Source organism: Pan troglodytes, chromosome 18 (genome assembly GCF_028858775.2).
Source record: "Pan troglodytes isolate AG18354 chromosome 18, NHGRI_mPanTro3-v2.0_pri, whole genome shotgun sequence".
In the NCBI taxonomy this organism is placed as follows: Eukaryota; Metazoa; Chordata; class Mammalia; order Primates; family Hominidae; genus Pan; species Pan troglodytes.
This window is the reverse complement of record NC_072416.2, coordinates 33,207,185-33,234,120: the sequence shown is the minus strand read 5'-3', so window position 1 is coordinate 33,234,120 and position 26,936 is coordinate 33,207,185. Positions and strand designations below refer to the sequence as shown.

The 26,936-nt window shown below is 52.1% G+C and overlaps 1 protein-coding gene across 17 annotated transcripts; it reads left to right on the top strand.

Annotated features, from left to right (window-relative positions):
• The first annotated feature begins 63 nt into the window (after positions 1-63).
• SH2B1 (SH2B adaptor protein 1) lies at positions 64-26,936 on the top strand. Of its 17 annotated transcripts, none has more exons than XM_063797025.1 (12): positions 82-174; positions 14,254-14,380; positions 16,299-16,385; positions 18,637-19,658; positions 19,956-20,057; positions 21,652-21,743; positions 21,854-22,029; positions 24,511-24,714; positions 24,921-25,132; positions 25,265-25,436; positions 25,901-26,000; positions 26,178-26,936. In XM_063797025.1, the coding sequence occupies exons 4-12, from the start codon at positions 18,720-18,722 to the stop codon at positions 26,194-26,196; spliced, it is 2,016 nt and encodes a 671-aa protein (XP_063653095.1). In that variant the 5' UTR covers positions 82-174; positions 14,254-14,380; positions 16,299-16,385; positions 18,637-18,719; the 3' UTR covers positions 26,197-26,936. The 17 variants fall into 17 exon arrangements, with proteins under 17 accessions (XP_063653094.1, XP_063653091.1, XP_016784240.1 ...); XM_063797022.1 differs by having other exon boundaries at positions 85-174; positions 14,251-14,380; XM_063797020.1 differs by having other exon boundaries at positions 85-174; positions 14,251-14,380; positions 25,265-25,489.

Genomic DNA, 26,936 nt, shown 5'->3' with positions numbered 1-26,936 from the left:
CAGGCGGGCTAGGCCGGACCCGGAGGGAGGGGCTCGGGCTCCGGGAGGCAGCTGCGGCTCCGACTGCTCAGGAACCTCCTCCTGGGCCCGGCAGAGAGAGACCCCGAGTCCCCCGGAGTCCGACTCGCTACGCGGGTCTTGCGAGATATCTGGCCGCCTCTGCCGCAGCTGGAGGTAGGGGACCAGGTCCTGGACGCCTTTCGGGGATGGGGTGAAGTGTGACCTCCCTCTTCGCTGAGACTTTGTTTTCTAATCTGTAAAATGGGAATAGTAGTATCCACTTCATAGGGAGAGCCTGACATCTAGCCCTGAGAGGAGATGAACTGGGTAGGAGCCAGTGTTGGGCCCTGTGAGGTCAGGCAGCTTGCGGGGACCCTGTACTGCTAGACCTCACAGGGCCAGAGCCCACAAGACAGACAGCTTCGCTGCCCACCCCTGTAGCCTCTCAGCAGCCTAAGGAGCAATTCCTTTGGGCATCGCCCCACCCATCTAATTTTGCAGATGAGGAGCCAAGGATGAGGAACCAGCTAGGGGAACCTTTAAGGGCAGCCTGAGTCTCCTTTAATCTGTCGGTGGCCCCAGCACCTAACAGGGTGGAGCATGCAGTGAATGTTGAATGAATGGGTGCAAGGGTAGTCAATGTCCCTTAACTTTCACATCCATCATCTCATGGCAGCTTCCACAGGGCACTCCAAAGTGTTAATTATGGCTGCTTAACCCTGGCTAATGTTTCGGAACTCATCAGATCCTGAGACTCAGTGGACAGTGTTTGTTTCAAATAGATTCCCCAATTCCTCCCCTGGAGGTTATGATTCCGTGGGGTCTATGCACACTGGGAAGCTATATAACAAACACTCTTCTAAAACTGAGAAGAGGCTGGGCACGGTGGCTATAGTCCCAGCCTATAGTCCCAGCAGTTTGGGAGGCTGAGGTGGGAGGACGGTTTGAAGCCAGGAGTTCAAGACCAGCCTGGGCAGATTAGGAGACCCTATCTCTACAAAAAAAAATTTTAAATTAGCCAGGCACAGTAGCATGCAGCTATAGCCCCTCCTACTCAGGAGGCTGAGGCAGGAGGATCGCCTGAGCTCAGGAGTTCAAGGCTGTGGTGAGGTATGATCATGACACTGCACCCCACCGTGAGTGACAGAGAAAGACCCCATCTCTTTTTTTTTTTTTTTTTTTTTTTTTGAGACAGAGTCTCACTCTGTCGCCCAGGCTGGAGTGCAATGGGGCGATCTCGGCTCACTGCAACCTCCACCTCCTGGGTTGAAGCAATTCTCCTACCTCAGCCTCATGAGTAGCTGGGACTACAGGCATGTGCCACCACGCCTGGCTAATTTTAGTATTTTTAGTACAGACGGGGTTTCACCTCGTTGGCCAGACGGCTCTCGAACTCCAGACCTCAAGTGATCCACCCATTGTGGCCTCCCAAAGTGCTGGGACTACAGGCGTGAGCTACCACGCTCAGCCAAGAAAGACCCCATCTCTATAAAAATATTTTGGCCGGGCGTGGTGGCTCACACCTGTAATCCTAGCACTTTGGGAGGCCGGGCGGGTGGATTGCCTGAGTTCAAGAGTTCGAGAACAGCCTGGGCAACACTGTGAAACTCTGTCTCTACTAAAATACAAAAAATGAGCTGGGCGTGGCAGTGTGCACCTGTAGTCCCAGCTACTCGGGAGGCTGAGGCAGGATAATTGTTTGCACCCGGGAGGCGGAGGTTGCAGTGAGCTGAGATGGTGCCACTGCACTCCACCCTGGGCGACAGAGCGAGACTCCGTCTCCAAAAAAAAAAAATTTTTTTTCAAATGAAAACTCAGAGGAGTTTGGGAAACTCTGAACTAGAGCTTTATGATGTCAGGCATTCCTATTGTTTCACAATCAGCGCTCCCAGTGCTACCCTGGGTAGTAGGAGCTATTATTTCCTCCATTTTGCAGGTGTGAAAACTGACGGTCAGGGTGATTAAGGAATCCACCACCACTAAACCCCAAAAAGTGTGCACACTGCACTGTCCTTTTTTTTTTTTTTTTTGAGACAGAGTCACACTCTTGCCCAGCTGGAGTGCAGTGGCATGATCTCGGCTCACTGCAACCTCCATCTCCCAGGTTCAAGCGATTCTCCTGCCTCAGCCTCCCGAGTAGCTGGGATTACAGGCGCCTGCCACCACGCCCAGCTAATTTTTGTATTTTTAATAGAGACGGGGTTTCACCATATTGGCCAGGCTGGTCTTGAACTCCCGACCTCAAGTGATCCGCCCACCTTGGCCTCCCAAAATGCTGGGATTATAGGTGTGAGCCACCATGCCCAGCCAGACTGTACTATAATTTAACTCTCATTTTACTGCTCAGATAAAGTGAGGAACTTGCCAAGACTTCTCTCTTCCTGGCCCTCCAATTAATCAGTTCTGCTTAGGAAAGGCTGGTATCATGTGTAGTATAAACAGATTTTGTTTTTGTTTTTTTGACAGAGCCTTGCTGGGTCTCCTAGGCTGGAGCATAGTGGGGCAGTCACAGCTCACTGCAGCTTCAGCCTCCCAAGCTCAATCTACCTCAGCCTCCCAAATAGCTGGGATTACAAGCATACACCACCACACCTGGCTAATTTTTGTATTTTTTGTAGAGATGGGGTTTCGCCATGTTGGCCAGGCTGGTCTCCCAATACTGGGGCCCAAGCCGTCTGCCCACCTTGGCCTCTCAAAGTGCTGGGATTACAGGCATGAGCCACTGTGCCCAGCCTAAAAGGGTTTTCTTTGTTTCTACTCTGTACCTAAGTCACTGTACTCCTAGGAATTTATCCTAAGACACTATTGGCCACTAGCAAGTTATGAGTTTTTGGGGGTGGTATTTGAATTAATGGTTTATATTTTTGTGGTGCTATATTTATTTTAATGTGTATTAGCTTGAAAAAAAACTGGCATAATAATCAAGTTTTTAAAAAAACAAATCAACTTAAAAGAATATTGTTTGGTAGATAATATTATGGATGCACTGGGCACAATGGCTCACACCTATAATCCCAGCACTTTGGGAGGTCGAGGCAGGCGGATCACTTGAGGCCAGGAGTTCGAGACCAGCCTGGCCAACATGGTGAAATCCCGTCTTTACTAAAAATACAAAATTAGCTGGGCATGGTGGACGCCTGTAGTCTCAGCTACTCAGGAGGCTGAGGCAGGAGAATCGCTTGAACCCAGGAGGTGGAGGTTGCAGTGAGCCGATATCATGCCATTGTACTCCAGCCTGGGTGACAGAGCGAGACTCTGTCTCAAAAATAAAATAAAAACTATTATGTGTGGTATGAATATATGGCAAATTTTTTGGAAGGTAGTGAATGAATGGCTAGAGTTTGAGAAACACGGCGTTCAGAAAAGAGCCCAGAGAAAATTTTTTCTAGAGCTGTTGACCGTAGCATCCTCTGTATTAGTGAATGGCTCAGTCAGAAGTCTTGACTTACAGATAACACATTTTACATTGGCTGGCTTAAGCAGAGGAGGGATTTGTTAAGGGTATTAGGCAGCTTACAGAATTGTGGGGCAAACTGGAGAACTAATTCCAAGCCATAGAACTGATTTGACCTGATAAGAAAACTGCTGTTACTGTCACTACCATCAAATGCTACATTCCAGGATATCAACTCGTCTGTTATAGCTACTGCCGGGGGCACTGAAACCACTTCTGCTATTGCTTGAGACCAGGAGTTCGAGACCAGCCTGGGCAAAATAGTGAGACCTTGTCTCTACAAACATAAAAATAAAAAAATTTGCCAGATATGGCAGCACATGCTTGTATAATCCCAGTTACTGGGGAGGCTGAGACAGGAAGATCACTTGAACCCAGGAATTTGAGGCTGCAGTGAGCAATGATAGCACCACTGCACTCCAGCCTGTGTGACAGTGCCAGACCATGTCTCTAAAACAAAAAGGGCCAGGTGTGGTGGCTCACGCCTGTAATCCCAGAACTCTGGGACACTAAGGTGGGCAGATCACGAGGTCAGGAGATCAAGACCATCATGGCTAATATGGTGAAACCCCGTCTCTACTAAAAATACAAAAAATTAGCCAGGAGTGGTGGCACGTGCCTGTAGTCCCAGCTACTTGGGAGGCTGAAACAGGAGAATCGCTTGAACCCAGGAGGCAGAGGTTGCAGTGAGCCGAGAGTGCACCACTGCACTCCAGCCTGGGTGACAGAGTGAGCGAGACTCCATCTGAAAAAAAAAAAAAAAGGAAATTAAAAAGGGCCGGACGTGGTGGCTCATGCCTGTAATCCCAGCACTTTGGGAGGCCAAGGCAGGTGGATCACGAGGTCAAGAGATTGAGACCATCCTGGCCAATATGGTGAAACCCGTCTCTACTTAAAAAATACAAAAATTAGCTGGGCATGGTGGCGCTTGCCTGTAGTCCCAGCTACTCGGGAGGCTGAGGTGGGAGACTCGCTCGAACCTGGGAGGTGGAGGTTGCAGTGTGTCAAGATTGCGCCACTGCACTCCAGCCTGCCGACAGAGCAAGACTCTGTCTCAAAAAAAAAAAAAAAAAAAAAAACCAACCTATCCAAAACAGGACTCTCCACTTCCTCCCACTCTCCTTATACATCTGAACGTGGGGCACCACTGTTCTCCCCTCCCCTCTCCCCACACCTACGCTCCTCCCCAGTTCTGATTCTCCAAATGGAATCCCCAGTGTGACCCCACGTTTTACTATGTCCTCTGTCAACATGGTGGTTCAATTGGGATCATCTCTCATCCAGGTTACCTCAGGAGCTCTCCAGTGGGTCTCCTGGCTTCTGTTCTCATTCCCAACGCCTTTCTTCTTCTTTTTTCCAAGATGGAGTCTTGCTCTGTCACCCAGGCTGGAGTGCAATGGCACAATCTTGGCTTACTGTAACCTCCGCCTCCCGGGTTAAAGCGATTCTCCTGCCTCAGCCTCCCAAGTAGCTGGGATTGCAGGCGCCTGCCACCACGCCCAGGTAATTTTTTCGTATTTTTAGTAGAGATGGAGTTTCACCATGTTGGCCAGGCTGGTCTCGAACTCCTGACCTTGTGATCCACCCGCCTCAGCCTCCCAAAATGCTGGGATTATAGGCATGAGCCACCGCGCCTGGCCTTTTTTTAAAAAAATACATATATTGGCTAGGCGTGGTGCCTCACGCCTGTAATCCCAGCACTTTGGGAGGCCGAGGCAGGTGGATCATGAGGTCAGGAGTTCGAGACCAGTCTGACCAACATGGTGAAACTCCGTCTCTATTAAAAATACAAAAAATAGTTGGGCATGGTGGTGCGCACCTGTGGTCCCAGCTACTCAGGAGGCTGAGGCAGAAGAATCGCTTGAACCCAGGAGGCGGAGGTTGCAGTGAGCCGAGATTGTGCCACTGCACTCCAACCTGGGCGACAGAGTGAGACTCTGTCTCAAAAAAAAGAAAAAAGAAATTTAAAAAAAAGAGTAAAGAAAAAGGCCACTTCTCTAATATGCAGGGAATAAACTATGAGTGAATAAACTATGAGCAAGACTCTGTATCCAAAAAATATATATTTTTATATATATATTTACATATATATTTTTATATATATATTTACATACATATTTATATATATATATTTACATATTTATATATGTACATATTTTTTATATATTTACATATATATATTTATATATGTACATATATATTTATATATTTATATATACATATTTATATATGTATTTATATATACATTTATATATTTATATAAATGTATATATAAATACATATATAAATATTATAAATATATAAATGTATATATAAATATATATATAAATGTATATATAAATATATATATATTTTTTGGGTACAGAGTCTTGCTCATATATAAATATATAAATGTATATATAAATATATATAAATATATAAATAAATAAATATATATATATATATATATATGCACACACACATACATATATTGGCTGGGCACTGCAACCTGCAACCTCTGCCTGCCAGGTTGAAGCAATTCTGCCTCAGCCTCACAAGTAGCTGGGATTACAGGCGTGCGCCACCATGCCCAGCTAATTTTTTGTAGTTTTAGTGGAGACGAGGTTTCACCATTCTGGCCAGGCTGGTCTCGAACTCCTGACCTCATGATCCGCCCACTTCAGCCTCCCAAAGTGCTGAGATTACAGGCATGAGCCACTACGCCCAGCGCCCACCCACCCCACTTTTTCTTTCTTTTTTTTTTGTAGAGACGGGGTCTCCCTATGTTGCCCAGGCTAGTCTCAAATTTCTGGCTCAAGCAATCCTCCCACTTTAGCTTCCTGAAATGCTGGGATTTCAGGTGTGAACCATCACGCCCAGCCCCCAATACCTTTCACATCCATTCTCCGTGCAGCAGCCAGATCAGACTTTAAAATGTGCCTCAAAGCCAGGCGCGGTGGCTCACGCCTGTAATCCCAGCACTTTGGGAGGCCAAGGCGGGCAGATCACAAGGTCAGGAGTTTGAGACCATCCTGGCTAACACGGTGAAACCCCATCTCTACTAAAATACAAAAAAAATTAGCCGGGCGTAGGTGGTGCACGCCTGTAGTCCCAGCTACTCGGGAGGCTGAGACAGGAGAATGGCGTAAAACCCGGGAGGTGGAGCTTGCAGTGAGCCAAGATCGCACCACTGCACTCCAGCCTGGGAGACAGAGTGAGACTAGGTCTCAAAAAAGAAAAAAAAAAAAAAAAAGTGCATCATCTCAGAACTTTGTGAGGCCAAGGTAGGAAGATAGCTTGAGCCCAGGAGTTTCAAGACTACCCTGGGCAATGTAGTGAGACTCCATCTCTACAAAAAATTTGAAAAATTAGCAGGGCATGGTGGCAAGCACCTGTAGTTCCAGCTCTGTGGGAGGCTGGGGTGGGAGGATCACTTGATCACTTGAGCCCAGGAGGTCGAGGCTGCAATGAGCCGTGATCACACCACTGCATTTCAGCATGGGTGACAGAGCAAGACCCTGTCTTAACAAAAATAATAATATAAATAAAATATTGACCATAAATGAACCCTCCCTAAATGACTCCTCACTGCACTTGGAATAAAATCCAAATTCCTACTTTAAATGGGCGATTTGTATCTCAATCATGGTAGGTGAATTATATCTCAATAAAGCTGTTATTAAAAAAATAATAAGGCCAAGTATGGTGGCTCATGCCTGTATGTAATCCCAGCACTTTAGGAGGCCGAGGAGGGTGGATTGCTTGAGCCCAAGAGTTTGAGACCAGCCTCGGCAACATGGCAAGAACCCGCCTCTACAAGAAACAGAAAAATTAGCTGGGCATGGTAGTGCACCCCTGGAGTCCCAACTACTTGGAAGGCTGAGGCAGGAGGATCAATTCAGCCTGGGAGTTCAAGGTTGCATTGAGCTGTGCTCAAGCCACTGCACTTTTGCCTGGGTAACAGAACGAGACCCTGTCTCAAAATAATAACGACAATAATAATAAAATTCTCCGTGTGTCCCACAAGGCCTGCATAATCTGGCCAGCTCTTTGAACCCATGTAGTTCATTTTCCTCACTCCCCTGGCTGCACTAGCCCTTCATTTTTGTTTTTGTTTTGAGACAGAGTCTCGTTCTGTCGCCCAGGCTGGAGTGCAGTGACACAATCTCGGCTCACTGCAACCTCCATCTCCTGGGTTCAAGCGATTCTCCTGCCTCAGCCTCCTGAGTAGCTAGGATTACAGATGACCACTACCACACCCTGCTAATTTTTGTATTTTTAGTAGACAGGGTATCACCATGTTGGCCAGGCTGGTCTCGAACTCCTGACTTCAGGTGATCTGCCCACCTTGGCCTCTGAAGGTGCTGGGTGCCTTACAAGTGTGAGACACCATGCCTTTCCCACACTGGCCCCCCACTTTCGTTTTGCAAACATTCCATGGTTGTTTCTTTTTTTAATTGTTGAGACAGAATCTCACTCTATCACCCAGGCTGGAGTGCAATGGTGTGATCTCGGCTCATTGCAACCCCCACCTCCTGGGTTCAAGCAATACTCATGCCTCAGCTTCCCAAGTAGCTGGGATTACAGGCAAGTGCCACCACACCCGACTAATTTTTTATTTTTAGTAAAGACGAGGGGTTTCACCATGTTGGCCAGGCTGGCCTCAAACTCATGGCCTCGAGTGATCTGCTCGTCTCTGCCTCCCAAATTGCTGGGAGTACAGGCATGAGCCACCGCGCCTGGCCCCCATGATTGTTTCTACCTTGATTTTCTTCATAGCATCTAAATGCCCAAAATTATCTTACTATTTTGCTTGTTTTCTTCCCATCTCACCAGCTTGTGGCACTAAGAACTTATTTATTTATTTATTTATTTTTGAGACAGAGTCTTGTTCTGTCGCCCGGGCTGGAGTGCAGTGGAGCGATCTCCGCTCACTGCAAACTCCGTCTCCTGGGTTCACGCCATTCTCCTGCCTCCGCCTCCGGAGTAGCTGGGACTACAGGCGCCCGCCAGCACGCCCGGCTAATTTTTTTTTTTTTTTTTTTTGTATTTTTAGTAGAGATGGGGTTTCACTGTGTTAGCCAGGATGGTCTCGATCTCCTGACCTTGTGATCCGCCTGCCTCGGCCTCCCAAAGTGCTGGGATTACAGGTGTGAGCCACCGCGCCCAGCCTTTTTTACTCTTAAGAACAATGCCGGCCAGGCGTGGTGGCTCACACTTGTAATCCCAGCACTTTGGGAGACCGAGGTGGGTGAATCACGAGGTCAGGAGTTAAAGACCAGCCTGGCCAACCCCATCTGTACTAAAAATACAAAAAAAAAAAAAAAAAAAATAGCTGTGGGGTGGTGGTGGGTGCCTGTAATCCCAGCTACTAGGGAGGCTGAGGCAGGAGAATCACTTGAATCCAGAGGCGGACAATGCAGTGAGCCCAGATCACGCCACTGCACTCCAGCCCAGGGGACCATGCAAGACTCCATCTCAAAAAAAAAAAAAACCACACACACACACAAAAGTGCCTAATACTTAAGTGAATCAGTATTTGTTGGAGGATTTATTGAATCATTTCAATTGAGCATTTGCATTGGGCTTAGTAAGTTTCCTGAGGTTTTCAATGGAAAGCAAATTTTATATTCACATTCATTTTTATAAATAAAGATGGGTCACTGTACCTTCTTGGCCCTCAGCTTTATTATCTACAAATTGGGGGTGGAGGTTAAATCATATGATCTCTAAGATTTCTTGTAGCTCTAAAACTTCTAAGAGGAGGATGGGGTCTGGTGCAATGGAAATGAGTACTGGGCTAGCCAGGAACTTAGTGGCACATTAAGGACTAGGTCCCAGCGCACTGTCCTTGGTGCCACTCTATAAATCCTTCCTCAGAGGAAGCTCAAGGGCATCCTTCACTCTTCACTCTTCCCACCAGCCAACTTGGCAGGACCTCCTGGGAAGTCTCTCTGGTTAAACCCCTTGGCACCAACCCCATTACATCGCCATAGCCAGGCCAGCATCAGCCCTCTTGTGGACCACTGCACCAACTTCTGCTCTGCCTCCTGCCTCCCCAAGTCCCTGCATGCCAACCCTGAGTGTGCTTCCAAACCCAGGGCTCCCGTCACACCCATGTCACTCTGATGTGATGGGAGACATCACAACTGGAAGCACTTGGTGAATGTCATACAAAAGCTACTAAGTAAAAGGTACTTGAGGCCAGGCCCAGTGGCTCACACCTGTAATCCCATCACTTTGGGAGGCCGAGGTGGGAGGATCACTTGAGGTCAGGAGTTCGAGACCAGCCTGGCCAACGTGGTGGAACCTCATCTGTACTAAAAATACAAAAATTAGCTGGACGCGGTGATGCACACCTGTAATCCCAGCTACTTGGGAGGCTAAGGCAGGAGGATTGCTTGAACCCGGGAGATGGAGGTTGCAGTGAACCGAGATTGCATCACTGCACTCCAGTCTGGGCAACAGAGTGACTCTGTCTCAAAAAAAAAAAAAAAAAGATAGTTGAGAGGTGGCCTAGGTGGACCAGCCATGCATGGCTTCCCAGAGGAGGCTACACTGTCCCCCATCAGGTTCAACAGTTCACAAGAATGGCTCATAATGGGGAGTGGGGGTGGGGGGATGAAAGGGCAAAAAATAATATAAATGTATTTATTACCACCGAACTGTACACTTAAAAATAGAAAAGATGTAAATTATACATGTATATTTTACTCAAATAAAAACAATGACTCATAGAATGCAGGAAAGCACTACACTTGGGATTACAGCTTTACAAAGAATACAAAGCAGGGCCAGCCAATGAAGAGACACACAGGGAGAGCTGGGACAGCAGGCCACCAAGCTCCTGTGCCCTCTCCCCTGTGGAAGCAGGGCACGTCACCTCCCAGCACATCAATGCATTTGCTGACCAGAACACCCACTGAGTTTCGGTGTCCGGAGTTGTTGTTTTTTTTTTGAGACGGAGTCTCGCTCTGTTGCCCAGGCTGGAGTGCAGGGGCGCAATCTCGGCTCACTGCAAGCTCCGCCTCCTGGGTTCACGCCATTCTCCTGCCTCAGCCTCCTGAGTAGCTGGGACTACAGGCGCCCACCACCACACCTGGCGAATTTTTGGTATTTTTAGTAGAGAGGGGTTTTCACTGTGTTAGCCAGGATGGTCTCGATCTCCTGACCTCGTGATCCACCCACCTCAGCCTCCCAAAGTGCTGGGATTACAGGCGTGAGCCACCGCGCCCGGCCAGAGTTCTTATTAGTACATCACTGGCCATGTGATTGGTCTTACCCTTCAGGCCCCCTCCCCTCCCTGGGGGTTAGGCTGGCTCAAAATCCCAACCCTCTAATCACAAGGTTGGTCTTTCTGGTGACCAGGCCCTATCCTGAAGCTACTGAGGGCCTGCCATGAGTCACCTCATTAGCAAAAACTCAGGTGTTGGCTGGGCACAGTGGCTCACGCCTGTAATCCCAGCATTTTGGGAGGCAGGGGTAGGTGGCTCACCTGAGGTCAGGAGTTCAAGAGCAGCCTGGCCAACGTGGTGAAACCCTGTCTCTACTAAAAATACAAAGATTAGCTGGGTGTGGTGGCCCATGCCTGCAATCCCAGCTACTTGGGAAGTTGAGGTGGGAGAATGGCGTGAACCCTGGAGGAGGTGGAGGTTGCAGTAAGCCAAGATCGCGCCACTGCACTCCAGCCTGGGAGACAGTGAGACTCTGTCTCAAACAAAAAAACTCAGGTGTTACATAAGGAACTTCTGAGTAACAGACATTTCTATGACTCAGAAAATTCCAAGTGTTTTGGAAGCTCTATGCCAGGAACCTGGGACAAAGACCAGCCAAATTCTTTTCAAAATTTTATTTATTTGGCTGGGCATAGTGGCTCACACTTGTAATCCCAGCACTCTGGGAGGCCAAGTCGGGCAGATCACTTGAGGCTGGGAGTTCGGGACCAGCTTTGCTAACATGGTGAATCCCCATCTCTGCTAAAAATACAAAAATTAGCCAGGCCTGGTGGCGCACGCCTGTAATCTCAGCTATTCGGGAGGCTGAGGCATGAGAATCACTTGAATCCAGGAGGCAGAGTTTGCAGCTGGTGAGCTGAGATCATACCACTGCACTCCAGCCTGGGTGACACAGCAAGACTGTTTCTCAAAAAAAAAAAAAAAAAATCATTTATTTGGTTTTTTTTAGAGACAGGATCTTGCTGTGCATGATCTTGGCTCACTGCAACCTCTGCCTCCCTGGTTCAAGCCGTTCTCATGCCTTAGCCTCCCGAGTAGCTGGGATTACAGGCATGGACCACCCCACCTGGCTAATTTTTTTGTATTTGTTGTAGAGATGGGGTTTCACCATGTTGCCCAGGCTGGTCTTGAACTCCCAGCCTCGGGTGATTCGCCTGCCTCAGCCTCCTAACGTGTTGGGATTACAGGTGTGAGCCACCATGCCCAGCCTATTTATTTAAGTTTTATTTTAGGTTTGGGGGTACATGTGAAGGTTTATCACATAGATAGACACCTGTCATGGGGGTTTGTTATACATGTCATCACTCAGGTATTAAGCCCAGTACCCAACAGATAAATTCTTTATTAAATGACAGAAGATCACTGGGCGATGAAAGCTGAGCTGATGAGACAGCCCTGTTTTATTTGCTGTAGCTATTGGGAAAGCTATACTCTTTTTCTGCCAGGGTTGTTTAAGCGGGTAGAATGAGGCTTGGCTATTTTGCTACTTACGAGACGACAACCTCCCTGAGAATGAAGACAGTCCAGGGAGCCAGGCGTGGGTCATGCCTGTGGTCTCAGCTACTGGGGAGGCTGAGGTGAGAGGACTGCCTCAGCCCAGGAGTTCGAAGCTGCAGTAAGCTATGATTGTACCACTGCACTCCAGCCCGGGTGACAGAGCAAGACCCTGTATCAGGAAAAAAAAAAAGAGAGAGAGAAAAAGAAAGAAAGTCCAGGGAAAAGCAGAACTAAAAGAGACTGAGACCAAGTTCAAATCAACATTGTTTGAGCCTCTGGCTCCAGCCATGCCTGAAGTCATCCTATCTCTGATTTTTCAATTATTTAAACCAATAGACCCCCCTGCTGTTTTCATGTTTAAGTTAGCTGGAATTAGGGTTTCTAGTAGTTATAGCGGAAAGCATCCCGAGTTTTACATCCCTGCTTATGAGGAAGAAGGGTTTCTCCCCTTCATATTAATGCCTTGGCTTAACCTGGGCCCTGGATAACGTCCCCACCAACCTTCTCCGCAACCTTGCTCCTTCAGCGACCATCCTCTCTACTGATTCCTTTCCCCTTAATGTTTCCAACAAAATCAGATCTTCCTCAAGATAGAAACAAACAAGCAAACCTTTCTACCTTCTCACACTTACAACCTGCCTTATCTCTGTCCTCCCCTTTTCAGCCAAACTGTGTAGAACATCTCTCCACATTTTTCCTCCCACTTCTTGAATTTTTTTTTTTTTTTTTTTTTTTTTTTACGATGGAGTCTTGCTCTGTCACCCAGGCTGGAATGCAGTGGCACGATCTTGGCTCACTGCGACCTCCACCTCCCAGGTTCAAGCGATTCTCCTGCCTCAGCCTCCCAAGTAGCTGGGATTACAGGTGCGTGCCACCACGCCTGGCTAATTTTAGTAGAGACAGGGTTTTGCCATGTTGGCCAGGCAGGTCTCAAACTCCTGACCTCAGGTGATCCGCCTGCCTTGGCCTCCCAAAGTGCTGGAATTACAGGCGGGAGCCACCGTGCCCGGCCTCCTCCCACTTCTTTACCTTCCACTCATTCCTCAAACCTCTACCATTTGGCTTCTGCTGAAACTACTCTCACCAAGTCACACACCAGTCTCTTAGTTATCAATGCCTTCTAGAGACCATGGCAGCGCACCCTGTGATCCCCCACGGATCCCTTTATATCATTTGTGTTTGTGTTTGCCCATTTCCCCCGACACACACACATCCTATACTCACTCCCACACTCCCTGGTCTCTGGTATGTGATTTCTGTTCCAACAGTTAGGACTCCAGATTTGTTTTTTTTAATTTCTTGAGATGGAGTCTCGCTCTGTTGCCCAGTCTGGAGTGCAGTGGCACGATCTTGGCTCACTGCAACCTCCACCTCCCAGGTTCAAGCGATTCTCGTGCCTCAGCCTCCCAAGCAGCTGGGATTACAGGCACGCACCACCACACGTGGCTAATTTTTTATATTTTTGGTAGAGATGAGGTTTCGCCATGTTGGCTAGGCTGGTCTCAAACTCCTGACCTCAAGTGATCTGCCCACCATAGCCTCCCAAAGTGCTGGGATTGATAACAGTGGGATTGATTACAGGACTGAGCCACCATGCCCAGCACTTTTTTGTTTTTTGAGATGGAGTCTCGCTCTGTTGCCCAGGCTGGAGTGCCGTGGGACGATTTTGGCTCACCACAGCCTCCGCCTCCCAGATTCAAGTGATTCTCCTGCCTCAGCCTCCCGAGTAGCTGAGATTACAGGCATGTGCCACCATGTCCAGCTAATTTTTGTATTTTTAGTAGAGGTGGGGTTTCACTATGTTGGCCAGGATGGTCTTGAACTCCTGAACTCATGATGCGCCCGCCTCAGCCTCCCAGTGTTGGGATTACAGGCGTGAGCCACTGCGCCCGGCCATCTTAGAACATTTTTTTTTTTTGAGACGGAGTCTCGCTCTGTCGCCCAGGCTGGAGTGCAGTGGTGCGATCTCGGCTCACTGCAAGCTCTGCCTCCCGGGTTCACGCCATTCTCCTGCCTCAGCCTCCCCAGTAGCTGGGACTACAGGCACCCGCCACCACGCCTGGCTAATTTTTTTTGTATTTTTAGCAGAGATGGGGTTTCACCGTGTTAGCCAGGATGGTCTTGATCTCCTGACCTCATGATCCGCCTGTCTCGGCCTCCCAAAGTGCTGGGATTACAGGCGTGAGCCACTGTGCCCGGCCTTGAACATTCTTAGGTGAGTCAGGATATTTATCCGTCTTCCCCTCTTGGGTTATTTATTTGTCTTCGAGTTCCAGGATGGGCACTTGATCCAATCAGCTACTCAGTTCTGGAAATTTCATTGGGAATCTCAGAAAAGAGGCATGCTCCTTCTAGGAGAGTTGCTAAGCTATTGGGGTTTAAGCTTGGAGCTACAAAAAGCTATTTTGCCACTAAGAGAGGAGAGCCTGCCTGAGGGTGAAGCCAAATGCATGGGGAAGGCAGAACCAGAGATGGTGAGCCACAGGTTCCTGATATCTTCTGGCCCCTGTGTTCACCTGTCTGAATCTGTCCGCTCTGGACTTTTCGATTACTTGGGCCATAGCTTCCTTTACTGTTTAGGCCAGCTGGAGCCGGGTCAATCAGAGACTGGATGGGTGGAGGATCTCACTGTGCTCATGCTTTCAACTACCCTCCGTACTTTAATTGTTCTTGATTTCTCTAACTGGCCTTGATGTCTCTTCTTAGCTCCAGACTATATGCCCACAGACGTCCCAAAAGCACGTCTGAAATTGGCCTCATTATTATTATTGTTATTATTTTTGAGATGGAGTCTCGCTCTTTTGCCCAGGCTGGATTGCAGTGGCGCAGTCTTGGCTCACTGCAACTTCCGCCTCCGGGGTTCAAGTGATTCTTCTGCCTCAGCTTCCTCTCAAGTAGCTGGGAGTACAGGCGCCTGCCACCAAGCCCGGCTAAATTTTTTGTATTTTTAGTGCAGATGGGGTTTCACCATGTTGGTCAGGCTGGTCTCAAACTCCTGACCTCAAGTGATCCGCCCGCCTCGGCCTCCCAAAGTGCTGGGATTACAGGCGTGAGCCACTGCGTCCGGCCTTGACCTCAATTCTTTTTTTTTTTTTTTTGATGGGGAATCTAGCTCTGTTGCCCGCGCTGGAGTGCCGTGGCGCCATCTCGGCTCACCGCAACCTCTGCCTCCCGGGTTCAAGCTGTTCTCCTGCCTCGGTCTCCCAAGGGGCTGGGATTACAGGCGCCTGCCACCACGCCCGGCTAATCTTTTTGTATTTTTAGTACAGACGGGGTTTCACCATGTTGGTCAGGCTGGTCTCAAACTCCTGACCTCAAGCCATCCGCCCACCTCGGCCTCCCAAAGTGCTGGGATTACAGGCGTGAGCCAGCGCTCCCGGCCCTGACCTCATTTTTTTTTTTTCTATTTTTAAAATAGGAATTCTAGTTCTGTTGCCTGGGCTGGAGTGCCGGGGCGCCATCTCGGCTCACCGCAATCTCTGTCTTCCGGATTCAAGCTATTCTCTTGCCTCTGCCTCCGGAGGGACTGGGACTACAGGCGCGCGCCACCATGCCCGGCTAATTTTTGTATTTTTAGTAGAGACGGGGTTTCACCATGTTGGCCAGGCTGGTCTCGAACTCCTGACCTCAGGTGATCCACCTGCCTCGGCCTTCCGAAGTGCTGGGATTACAGGCATGAGCCACTGCGCCGGGCCCTGACCTCATTATTTCTACCCACCCCCTCCCCCCCCCCCCACCACCATCTTCATCTCCAGCCTCAGAGATGCAAACTCCTGGACCGCCTGCCCCTTTCCTCAGATAAACCAAGGTCGTAAGTTCAGGCTCCGCCTCCCCGCAGGGCCTCCCCAAGGTCACCCGCTTCTTTCCCCGCTCAGCTCCTTGGTGGCGTTGTCCGCGTGCCCCTCCACAGCGGGGCCGGCGCTCTAGGCTGCAGCGGGCCGTTCACACAGCCTCATCATCTCGCTGGTTTCCGGTGCTCGGCGGCTACTCTAGCCCTCAGCCGGGCCCTGGGACTCTATCCCCTAAGGCCGGTTCTCTGTGGTCGACATCGCCCCTTTGTCCCGAATTTCCTCCCGGAGGACGCTCTGGTGGGATCCAAGCACTTCCCCCGCTGCGTCTGTGGTCGCTTTTAGGTGCAACTGGAGAAGGCACTGAAGCCCTACGAGATTCACACCGTCTTCGGTCTCCCGGGGTCGGCGCCGAGTGGGAGGATGGCGGAAGTAAGTATGAAGGTGCCCTTCCCTCCCGCCGCTGTTCTCTATGGTCGCTTCCTTCAGCGACGGGAAAGGGGGTCCTGGCGCCTGCGCGGAACCGGGCTGGGCGCTCGTCGCGTAGTGGGTGGGGGCGCAGGGAGCGGGAGCCGCCGCCGCCGCCGCCGGAGCTAACCGCGGGGACCGAGATGCAGGTGGGACCGGAACCGGAACCCCCCTCTTCAAGTACCTTTTCCCTCTCCGCGACCCGGCCCTGGCGCCCGAGAGGATTCCTGGGTGGGGGTGGGCGTGGAGGGCCGGGGGCTGGAGGGGCACTCGGCCCCGGAGAGTGCAGCAGACAGGGCTGGTCCCGAGGTGGATGCGGCCCCGGAAAATGGGCGGCTGGGGGGTGTCCAGGGAGTAGGGTCGGGTCGGAGTATATGGACCACCGGGCCCGGAGGGTCCGAGCCGAGAGCGGAGCCTGCACCCTCCACCTCCCGCCCTTCGGGAAATATCAGAACTGAGCCAGGAGGCAGGTGCACCGGGAAAATGTGTCTGAGTCCTGCTTGGCAGAAGAGAAACTGAGTCACCAGCTTAGGAGTCGCAGGGTCAGCGGGCCTGAAGGGGGCTGGGTCTGTCTGCGGTGCGGAGGGTTGGGTGGGCCTGTGTGAGCCGAGGTGGCCGCTAGCTGGAGATTGGTTTGCACTTCTTGGCTGGGTTCCCCCGTGCTCCATGACTCCTGCATCTCCTGATTGTTTCTCGTTGGTTTGGAGTTGTCCCTGCGGTTGGAGCCATCTGAGCTTGTAGGGTCGAGGCCCAGGAGGAAGGGGAGGGTTCACCGACTTACAGCCTGGCTGTAGGTTTGAACAGGAGTCTGAGGTCGCTGAGGGTTTGGGGAGACTTTCCTGAGCTGCTCTGGCCCCAGTCCTGGGGCTGTCACCTTCCAGTATTGCGTGGCGGGAGGAGCGCTAACAAGAGCCAAGGGTTGTAAATTCCACACCCAGCTCTGCCACTTTCTAGTTGTAAGACCTTGAGAGGGCTCCTCCTTTCTCTAATTTCTCTTTTAGAAAATTGGAACTATAATATTCTTCTCCCACATGAAGATAGTAACAATGGCAGTCGTTTAGCGGATGCTTACTTTGCGTTCAGCGCTGACATACCCCATTCCATGTAATTCTCTCAACATTTCGAGGGGAGGGATCATTAGCTTTGTTTAACAGATAGAAAAACGGAGGCTCAGAGAGGACGTGGAATTTGTTCAAGATAACATCGCTCATAAGGTGGCTGGACTGGGTGCTCATAAGGTGGTTTGAGCCCTGGTCTGACTCAAGTCCATGGCCTTAACCAGAAGGCTAACCTGCCTTTAGGGCATACTCCCCAGTGGGAGAAGAGGAAGGTGAAAAATCCTAGGGCCCCAGCTCTCCCTGTGATGTTTTGTTTACGTGAGGCCAGCAAAGACTTGACCTGACCCAACCCAGTTTCCCCTCTGGGGCCCCTGCGGCCTCTGGCCCCAGACTGAAGGGATACCAAAGAAGTGGGCTGTAGCTATTTCACATCTCCTTCACGCAGTGCGTGGGTGCTGGACTCTGGGGTCAGCTTTCGAGACAATTACTGTTTTGATCCATCATGCATACATCCTCATTAATGAATCGGCCCCCTCCAAAGAGTTGGACCCTAAGATGCATGAGGCAGGCTCTCTAAGGTCTAGAATCCCAGCTCCTCTCTAGCCCCCTGCGAGCTGGGGCGGTGAGGTGCTATGGCTGAGGCTGGCCCAGCCGGTCCCTGGGGACAGGGACTATGAAGTGGGGAAAACAGTAGACTTGGAGTTCTGAAACTTTTCTGAGCTTCGGTTTCCTCATCTGTTCGAGAGGTCTTTGAAACCTCTCAGGGAAAGGTAAGATAACCAAGTGGGAGCCTCTAGAATGGCTCATGGGAAGTGTGACATGAATATTGGAGGATCCGATGTAGAGGGGGGGTGATCTGGAAAAGTTCTTTTTTTTAGGGGGAAGGTGCTCCAAAGCCCTCTACTGCTGGATCCAAAGCTAAGGAAAGTGGGGGCAAATGTGGCAGGCTCGGGGCAGGTTAGACGCTGGGGAGCCAGTTGGCTGGGGCCTGCAGGGTGCCAGGATCTGGGAGAGGGAAGGGAGGTGTTGGGCTCCCTTCCCCATTGCTCTCTGCGGAGTCTGAAGTAGGGTCGGACGTCTCTGGCTGGGGGTGGGATGCAGCCTCCGGTGCGCCCTCAGCAGTGACCCTCGTGTGTGCCTCTCTCTTCCTTTCGCAGCTGCTGCCGCCCACCCCTCGTCTTCTGGCTGCCTCCCTCTTTGTGCCCCGCAGGCTCCCCCTCTCCACCTCCTGGGGCCCATCATGAATGGTGCCCCTTCCCCAGAGGACGGGGCCTCCCCCTCGTCTCCCCCGCTGCCCCCACCCCCGCCCCCTAGTTGGCGGGAGTTCTGTGAGTCCCACGCCCGGGCTGCGGCTCTGGACTTTGCCCGCCGTTTTCGCCTCTACCTGGCCTCCCACCCCCAATATGCGGGGCCCGGGGCCGAGGCTGCCTTCTCCCGCCGTTTTGCTGAGCTCTTCCTGCAGCACTTTGAAGCCGAGGTGGCCCGGGCCTCTGGCTCCCTGTCGCCACCCATCCTGGCTCCCCTGAGCCCTGGTGCGGAGATTTCGCCACATGACCTGTCCCTTGAGAGCTGCAGGGTGGGTGGGCCCCTGGCTGTGCTGGGCCCTTCTCGATCATCTGAGGACCTGGCCGGCCCCCTCCCTTCCTCAGTCTCTTCCTCCTCTACAACCTCCTCCAAGCCGAAGCTCAAGAAGCGCTTTTCCCTGCGTTCAGTGGGTCGCTCTGTCCGAGGCTCAGTCCGTGGCATCCTGCAGTGGCGGGGGACCGTTGACCCTCCCTCCTCCGCTGGGCCCCTGGAGACCTCGTCAGGCCCCCCAGTCTTAGGTGGAAACAGCAACTCCAACTCCTCTGGCGGGGCTGGGACCGTTGGTAGGGGACTGGTCAGTGATGGAACGTCCCCTGGGGAAAGATGGACTCACCGTTTTGAGAGGCTGAGACTCAGTCGGGGCGGGGGCGCCTTGAAGGATGGAGCAGGGATGGTGCAGAGGGAAGAGCTGCTGAGTTTCATGGGGGCTGAGGAGGCAGCCCCTGACCCAGCCGGAGTGGGCCGGGGAGGAGGGGTGGCTGGGCCTCCTTCAGGGGGAGGAGGGCAGCCTCAGTGGCAGAAGTGTCGCCTGCTGCTTCGAAGTGAAGGAGAAGGAGGAGGAGGAAGTCGCCTGGAGTTCTTTGTACCACCCAAGGTGAGGCCCCTTGGAGGGTGGGTGACTGAGAGCAAGTGAGAGAGTGCTCAGAGTGGTCACAGCCCTGCAGATAAGCTCTGGGGTTTACCAGCTCATGGCCCTGGTGTCGCTCACTTTTTGTTGGTAAAGCTGGCTCTTGGCTCTGTGTTAGCAGCTGCGGGCAGGACTGAGAAAGCAGTGTGACTGCCTTTTGTCTAACTTCCCGAGGATGTAGAAGGAAAGATGAATGTCTGGAGGGAGGGGAAGAGTGGTCTTTGGAAACCAAACACCCAGATCTGTTTCTTTCTCCTGACTTAGGCCTCTCGGCCCCGACTCAGCATCCCCTGCTCTTCTATCACAGACGTCCGGACAACCACAGCCCTGGAGATGCCTGACCGGGAGAACACGTTTGTGGTTAAGGTAGGAATTCAACTTCCCACCCGCCGGCAGTGCTTGTGTTAAGGAGAAAGCCCTCAGCGCATTTAAGCAAGTGGCGTCGCGGAAAGGAGGTATATATATGTGTCCAGTGCCTTGAGAGTGTGTCCCTGGGGCTGCAGCTTTTCTGGGATAGTGGAAGACAGGGAAATGTTCTTACTCTCAAAAACAATGCCTCCACTTGAAAGAGAACTGTGGAGTTTTTGTTGTTGTGGTTGTTTTAGAGAGACAGGGTCTCCCTCTAAGTCAGGAGTGCAGCAACCTGATCATAGCTCACTGTAGCCTCGTGTAGCCTCGAACTCCTGGGCTCAAGTGATCTTCCTGCCTCAGCCCTCTAAGGAGCTGGGACTACAGGCATGTGACACCATGCCTGGCTAATTTTGTTACTTACTTACATTTGAGATAGAGCCTTGCTCTGCCGCACAGGCTGGAGTGCAGCGGCGCGATCTTGGCTCACTGCAACCTCTGCCTCCCAGGTTCAAGCGATTCTCGTGCCGCAGCCTCCTGAGTAGTTGGGATTACAGGCATGCACCACTATGCCCAGCTAATTTTTTTGTATGTTTAGCAGAAATGGGTTTTGCCATGTTCGGCAGGCTGGTCTCAAACTGGCCTCAAGTGATCCACCCCACTTGGCCTCCCAAAGTGTTGGGATCACAGGTGTGAGCCACTGTGCCTGGCCTTATTTTATTTTATTATTTATTTATTTTTTTTGAGACGGAGTCTCGCTCTGTCGCCCAGGCTGGAGTGCAGTGGCGCGATCTCGACTCACTGCAAGCTCCACCTCCCGGGTTCATGCCATTTTCCTGCCTCAGCCTCCCGAGTAGCTGGGACTACTGGCATCCGCCACCACGTCCGCATAATTTTTTTGTATTTTTAGTAGAGACGGGGTTTCACCGAGTTAGCTAGGATGGTCTCGATCTCCTGACCTCGTGATTTGCCCGCCTCAGCCTCCCAAAGTGCTGGGATTATAGGCGTGAGCCACTGTGCCTGGAGCCACTGCGCCTGGCCTATTTTATTTTATTTTATTTTATTTTTATTTTTTATATTTTTGAGACGGCATTTTACTCTGTCTCCCAGGCTGGAGTTGAAGTGGCATGATCTTGGCTCACTGCAACCTCCGCCTCCCGGGTTCAAGCGATTCTCCTGTCTCAGCCTCTCGAGTAGCTGGGACTATAGGCGCCTGCCACCACGCCTGGCTAATTTTTGTTTTTAGTAGAGACAGGGTTTCACCACATTGGTCAGGTTGGTCTCGAACTCTTGACCTTGTGATCCACCCTCCTTGGCCTTGCAAAGTGCTGGGATTACAGGTGTGAGCCATCGTACCCGGCCTCGCCTTATTTTATTTTTCAATTTTTTTAGAGACAGGTTCTCACTATGTTGCCCAGACTGGTCCAACTCCTGGGCTCAAGTGATCCTCCAGAGGTGCTGGGATTACAGGTGTGAGCCTCTGTACCCGGCCTCCAGAGAGAATTCGAATGCATCTTGTTTGTAGACAGCCTGCATACATTGTTCTCATTAGGCATGGATTAAGCCTCCTCCCTGCCCCTGCCCCAGCTGAGGCGTCGTCTCATCTCTGTAGGTGGAAGGTCCGTCCGAGTATATCCTGGAGACAGTGGATGCCCAGCATGTGAAGGCCTGGGTGTCTGACATCCAAGAATGCCTGAGCCCAGGGTGAGGAGCCTGACTTCTGTCGCTAAGGGACATAGGGTGGGGTTGGGGAGCAGCCTTGCGCCTCTCACCTGGTGACTTTCCTCCCAGCACCATCTTCCCTGTCTCTGCAGACCCTGCCTTGCTACCAGTCCCCGCCCCATGACCCTCCCTCTGGCCCCTGGGACCTCATTCCTTACAAGGGAGAACACAGACAGCCTGGAGCTGTCCTGCCTGAATCACTCGGAGAGTCTACCCAGCCAGGACCTGCTGCTTGGACCCAGCGAGAGCAATGACCGCCTGTCGCAGGGTAAGGGTGGAGCCTTAGAGAGCTCGGAGCCTCGGAACCTGCCATGCGGGGCCCCTGCTGTCAGGCGCCATGCCCTCTCCAGACTCCACTGTGCCCCCATCCCTGTTTTCCAGATGCCCTACCCCAACCCCACCAAATGTTGGTCTTTTATCCCTGAACACAGCCACAGTTTGCTGTTTAGAATAATCATGACCCCACGCAGGCCCCAAGCAAACCTTAGCCAGGCTTCTGCGCCCAGCCTTGTCACTTTTTCAGTCAGTGTCCTGCCAGCCACCACTCTGGCTGGAAATAATGGTTGTTTTCTCCAAGCTTCTGGAACACTTTGTAGAAATCTTTGTTTTGTTCTTACTCTGCATCTCTGTGTCTGTCAGGGGCAATCACGTTTTCTCTTGACTCCGTACTTTTTGGTCTGACCAAACACACATACCCGACCCACACACACAAACACACAAAGATGTGTCACCCAGTCCCAACTCATATTTCTAGATTCGGCCTCCACTATAGCCTTTTCTCCTGACCCTCTGTTCTGAGTTCCAGCTGCACAGTGCCTAGCACACAGGCTGTATTCAGTGAATGAACACATGAATCATGGAATCTTAGATCTAGAGTGGACCTTGCATCTCATCAGATCTTAGTAGCTAAGACCAGGGAGAGGACACCTGAGGGTCACTGAGGAAGACAGGGGCTGCGCCACCCTGTTTCCCAAGCCATGCTGTCTGTGCACCACACGCCTGTCTTCTGAGCACTGCCTGCCTATGACATTTGTGTAGGCAGTGGCCTGCTGTTGGACAGACGTGGAGGATGGCCCTAGTGCATACCTGGCCCTGCTCTGTGTCCCGGGCCAGGATGGGGTAGCTAGGATGCCTGAGATGAGCTCCTTGTCCTCTAGAGGCTTTCAGCTGGGTTGACATCACTCCCTATAGAAAGCTTAGTGTCCCCTGAGCAGCACAAGCAGGAAGCACGTTGGGAGCTCAGGAGGAAGAGAGCAGGGGAAGGTGGGAGAGACAGGGACTGCGACGCCGAGGAGAGGAGAGGACATGCCTGGGGACGCGAAGGGCAAGAGCAGAGACCTGCGGGAAGGGCCCAGGATATGGGGACAAATTGGATGGGATAATTGGGTTAAAGTGGAAGAGACATGAATACAAGGTAAGGTAAAGCTCAAGTTGGTGTGGGTTGGGGGAGTAATAGAAGGAGCATCTTTGATGCCTCTTAAGAGTTAGGGGCTTTGTCCTATAGTTCAACAAAGGACACCTTTTTTTTTGTTTGTGTGTTTAATTTTTTTATTTAAAAAAAATTATTGTTTGTGTTTTTGTTTTTGAGATAGGGTCTTGTTATGTCTCCCAGGCTGGAGTGCAGTGGTGCAGTCACAGCTTCCTGCAGCCTTGACCTCCCTGGCCCAAGCCATCTTCCTGCCTCAGCGGCTCAAGTTGCTGGCACCACAGGCGTGTGCCACCACCACACCTAGCTAATTTTTTATTTTTTGTAAGACATGGGGTCTCACCATGTTGCCCAAGCTGGTCTTGAACTCCTGGGCTCAAGTCATTCTCACACCTCAGCCTCCCAGAAGGCTGGGATTACAGGCGTGAGCCACTGTGTCCAGCCAGAATTCCGTGTGTGTGTGTGTGTGTGTGTGTGTGTGTGTGTGTGTGTTTGTGTTTTGAGACAGAGGCTTGCTCTGTCGCCTAGGCTGCAGTGCAGTGAAACAATCTCGGCTCACTGCAACCTCCGCCTCCCGGGTTCAAGCAATTCTTCTGCCTCAGCCTCCCAGGTAGCTAGGATTACAGGTGTGCACCACTACGTCCAGCTAATTTTTGTATTTTTAGTAGAGATGGTGTTTCACCATGTTGCCCAGGCTGCTCTCGAACTCCTAAGCTCAAGTGATCCTCCTGCCTCAACCTCCCAAAGTGCGGGTATTACAGGTGTGAGCCACCGCACCCGGCCCAGGACTCCTTTTGAATGTCAAAATATTTGAGGCAGCTGGGCACGGTGGCTCACACCTGTAATCCCAGAGCTGAGGTGGGCAGATCACTTGAGTTCAGGAACTCAGGGCCAACCTGGGCTATTATATAGCGAGACCCCTTCTCTACAAAAACATGTATATATATATTTAAGGCATTCTACTCTCCGTTTCTGCAACAGTCTTTCAGCTGTTGATTCAGAAAAAAACATGTATATATATATTTAAGGCATTCTACTCTCCGTTTCTGCAACAGTCTTTCAGCTGTTGATTCAGAAAATGTTGTTCAGAGACACATTGGGACTTTAGAACCTCCTTGCAATAACTCTGCAGTCCCTCAGCAGTGCAGGAAGCATCAGTTAGGAGCCATTGGTAAAAGCATCAGGGGTCACTACCCACAGAGCTGTTTGGCATCTTGGCCAGCGACTGCACACAGGGTAGACTACTGGTGAGGAAATGGGCCCAGGACAGTCCTTTAGAAGAGGAATTTCTTGGGTTCTCAGCTTTGCCCTTTTTTTTTCCAGGGGCATATGGGGGCCTCTCAGACCGCCCCTCGGCATCCATCTCCCCCAGCTCTGCCTCCATTGCCGCCTCCCATTTTGACTCGATGGAACTGCTTCCCCCAGAGTTGCCCCCCCGCATCCCCATTGAAGAGGGACCCCCAGCAGGGACAGTTCATCCCCTCTCAGCCCCCTACCCTCCCTTGGACACTCCGGAAACAGCCACAGGTACCGGAGGTGTGAGTGTGCACGTCTCCAGGCCTGGGTGCCTACCTTCCTGACCACCTCTCCTGGGATCCCGAGGGAGCTGGCCCAGGGGAGTTGGGGACGCATGTGGGGAGCAGGCGCCTTGAGGGGAAGGCAAGGCTTTTTTCTCCCAGGATGGGGGAGGCTGCCCTGACACCCCGGTTTCCCTCCCTCTCTCCTTCCTGAAGGGTCCTTCCTGTTCCAGGGGGAGCCAGAGGGCAGTGAGGGGGACCAGCCCCTCTCAGGGTATCCTTGGTTCCACGGGATGCTCTCTCGGCTCAAGGCTGCACAGTTGGTGCTGACTGGCGGCACTGGCTCCCACGGTGTCTTCCTGGTGCGCCAGAGTGAGACAAGGCGGGGTGAATACGTCCTCACCTTCAACTTCCAGGGCAAGGCCAAGGTGAGCCACCCTGTGGGAAAGGCTCTGTTCTGTGCATAGTTGGCAGTGGGGTGGGGGAGCGCTGCCGGGGGAGGGGGTTTGTACCTGGCAGGGCCTTTGCCTCCTACCTCACCTCCCCCATCCCGCCTTCAGCACCTGCGTTTGTCGCTGAACGAGGAGGGTCAGTGCCGGGTCCAGCACCTGTGGTTCCAGTCCATTTTCGATATGCTCGAGCACTTCCGGGTGCACCCCATCCCTTTGGAGTCGGGAGGCTCCAGTGATGTTGTCCTTGTCAGCTATGTCCCATCCTCCCAGCGACAGCAGGGTGAGCAGAGCAGGTCTGCAGGGGAGGAGGTGCCCGTGCACCCAAGAAGTGAGGTGTGTGTGCCAGAAAGATGGGGCGGGGAGGGGGGACTATCACAAGGAGAAGCATTGCTTGGGAGAGCAGGGTAGAGGAGGCTGTTGTGCCTCGGGGTTTGGAAGGGAAAGAAATGCGCTGATAGGACACAGGAAGGCAGAAGGCTCCTGGCTGGAGCCGGGGCAGCAGCTGAGAGGTGGGCGGGTGCATCCCCATTCCATCGGATCCTCTGTTCCATTGTCTGTCTGTCTCCTGGACCCATCCTGGCCTCGTCTTTGCCCTCCGTCGCAGCCTGGCCTTGGGCCTGCCCTTCCCGGGGACACTCGGTCTGATCCCCTTCCCTCCTCCCTCAATGTCTCATGTCCCTGTCTGATCTCTCCCTTTCCCCTGTCCCACCGTCCCATCTGTCCCCACGTTGCCCCTCCCCCCAGGCCGGGAGCAGGCTGGGAGCCATGCGGGGGTGTGCGAGGGAGATGGATGCCACCCCGATGCCTCCTGCACCCTCATGCCCTTCGGAGCGAGTGACTGTGTGTAAGTGTGGTCCTCCTCTCACCACCGCCCATGATCCATCTTCCATGGATGGGGGGTTGCTCAGGAGATGGGATGTGGGGAGACAGCCATGCTCCTGGGGGGCTGAGTGAAGGGGAGGCCACGGCAGGAGCTCACCTGCCTCCACAATCAGTCTGTTTTCTTACCATTCCTATCCAGAACCGAACACCTCCCATGACCCACCCCAGCCCCCTGAACCCCCTTCATGGACAGATCCCCCACAGCCTGGGGCAGAAGAGGCGTCGAGGGCGCCAGAAGTGGCGGCAGCAGCAGCCGCAGCAGCCAAAGAGAGGCAAGAGAAAGAGAAAGCGGGCGGTGGAGGGGTCCCGGAAGAGCTGGTCCCCGTGGTTGAGCTGGTCCCCGTGGTTGAATTGGAAGAGGCCATAGCCCCAGGCTCAGAGGCCCAGGGCGCTGGGTCTGGTGGGGATGCGGGGGTGCCCCCAATGGTGCAGCTGCAGCAGTCACCACTAGGGGGTGATGGAGAGGAAGGGGGCCACCCCAGGGCCATTAACAACCAGTACTCCTTCGTGTGAGCCAACCCCACCCGCTCCACCCTTTTTAAACCCCCCAGCCCTGCTCGTGAGATTGGGCTGGGTAGGGACAGAGGAGGCCGAAATCCCTCCCCCATGCTTCCTGACCCTTGTTGGCCAAGGGCATCTTTGATGGTACAAGCAGAGGCTCGGGAGAGGCTCCCGTCACACACTACAGGTCCCCTCCCCAGGGCAGGGGATTTGGGCTCCATGAGCTCCTTGAGGGGCTCTTCTGGTCAGCCCCACCCTGGGGGCCATTTCCCCATTAACTACCCCCAGCCCGAGGCAGGGTGAGGGGGAAGGGCTGTCAGTTACATTAAGGTGGTTGTTGTTGTTGTTTTAAACAAAATGGAGAAGCATAAATAAATAAAAAGGTTTATCTCGGTTC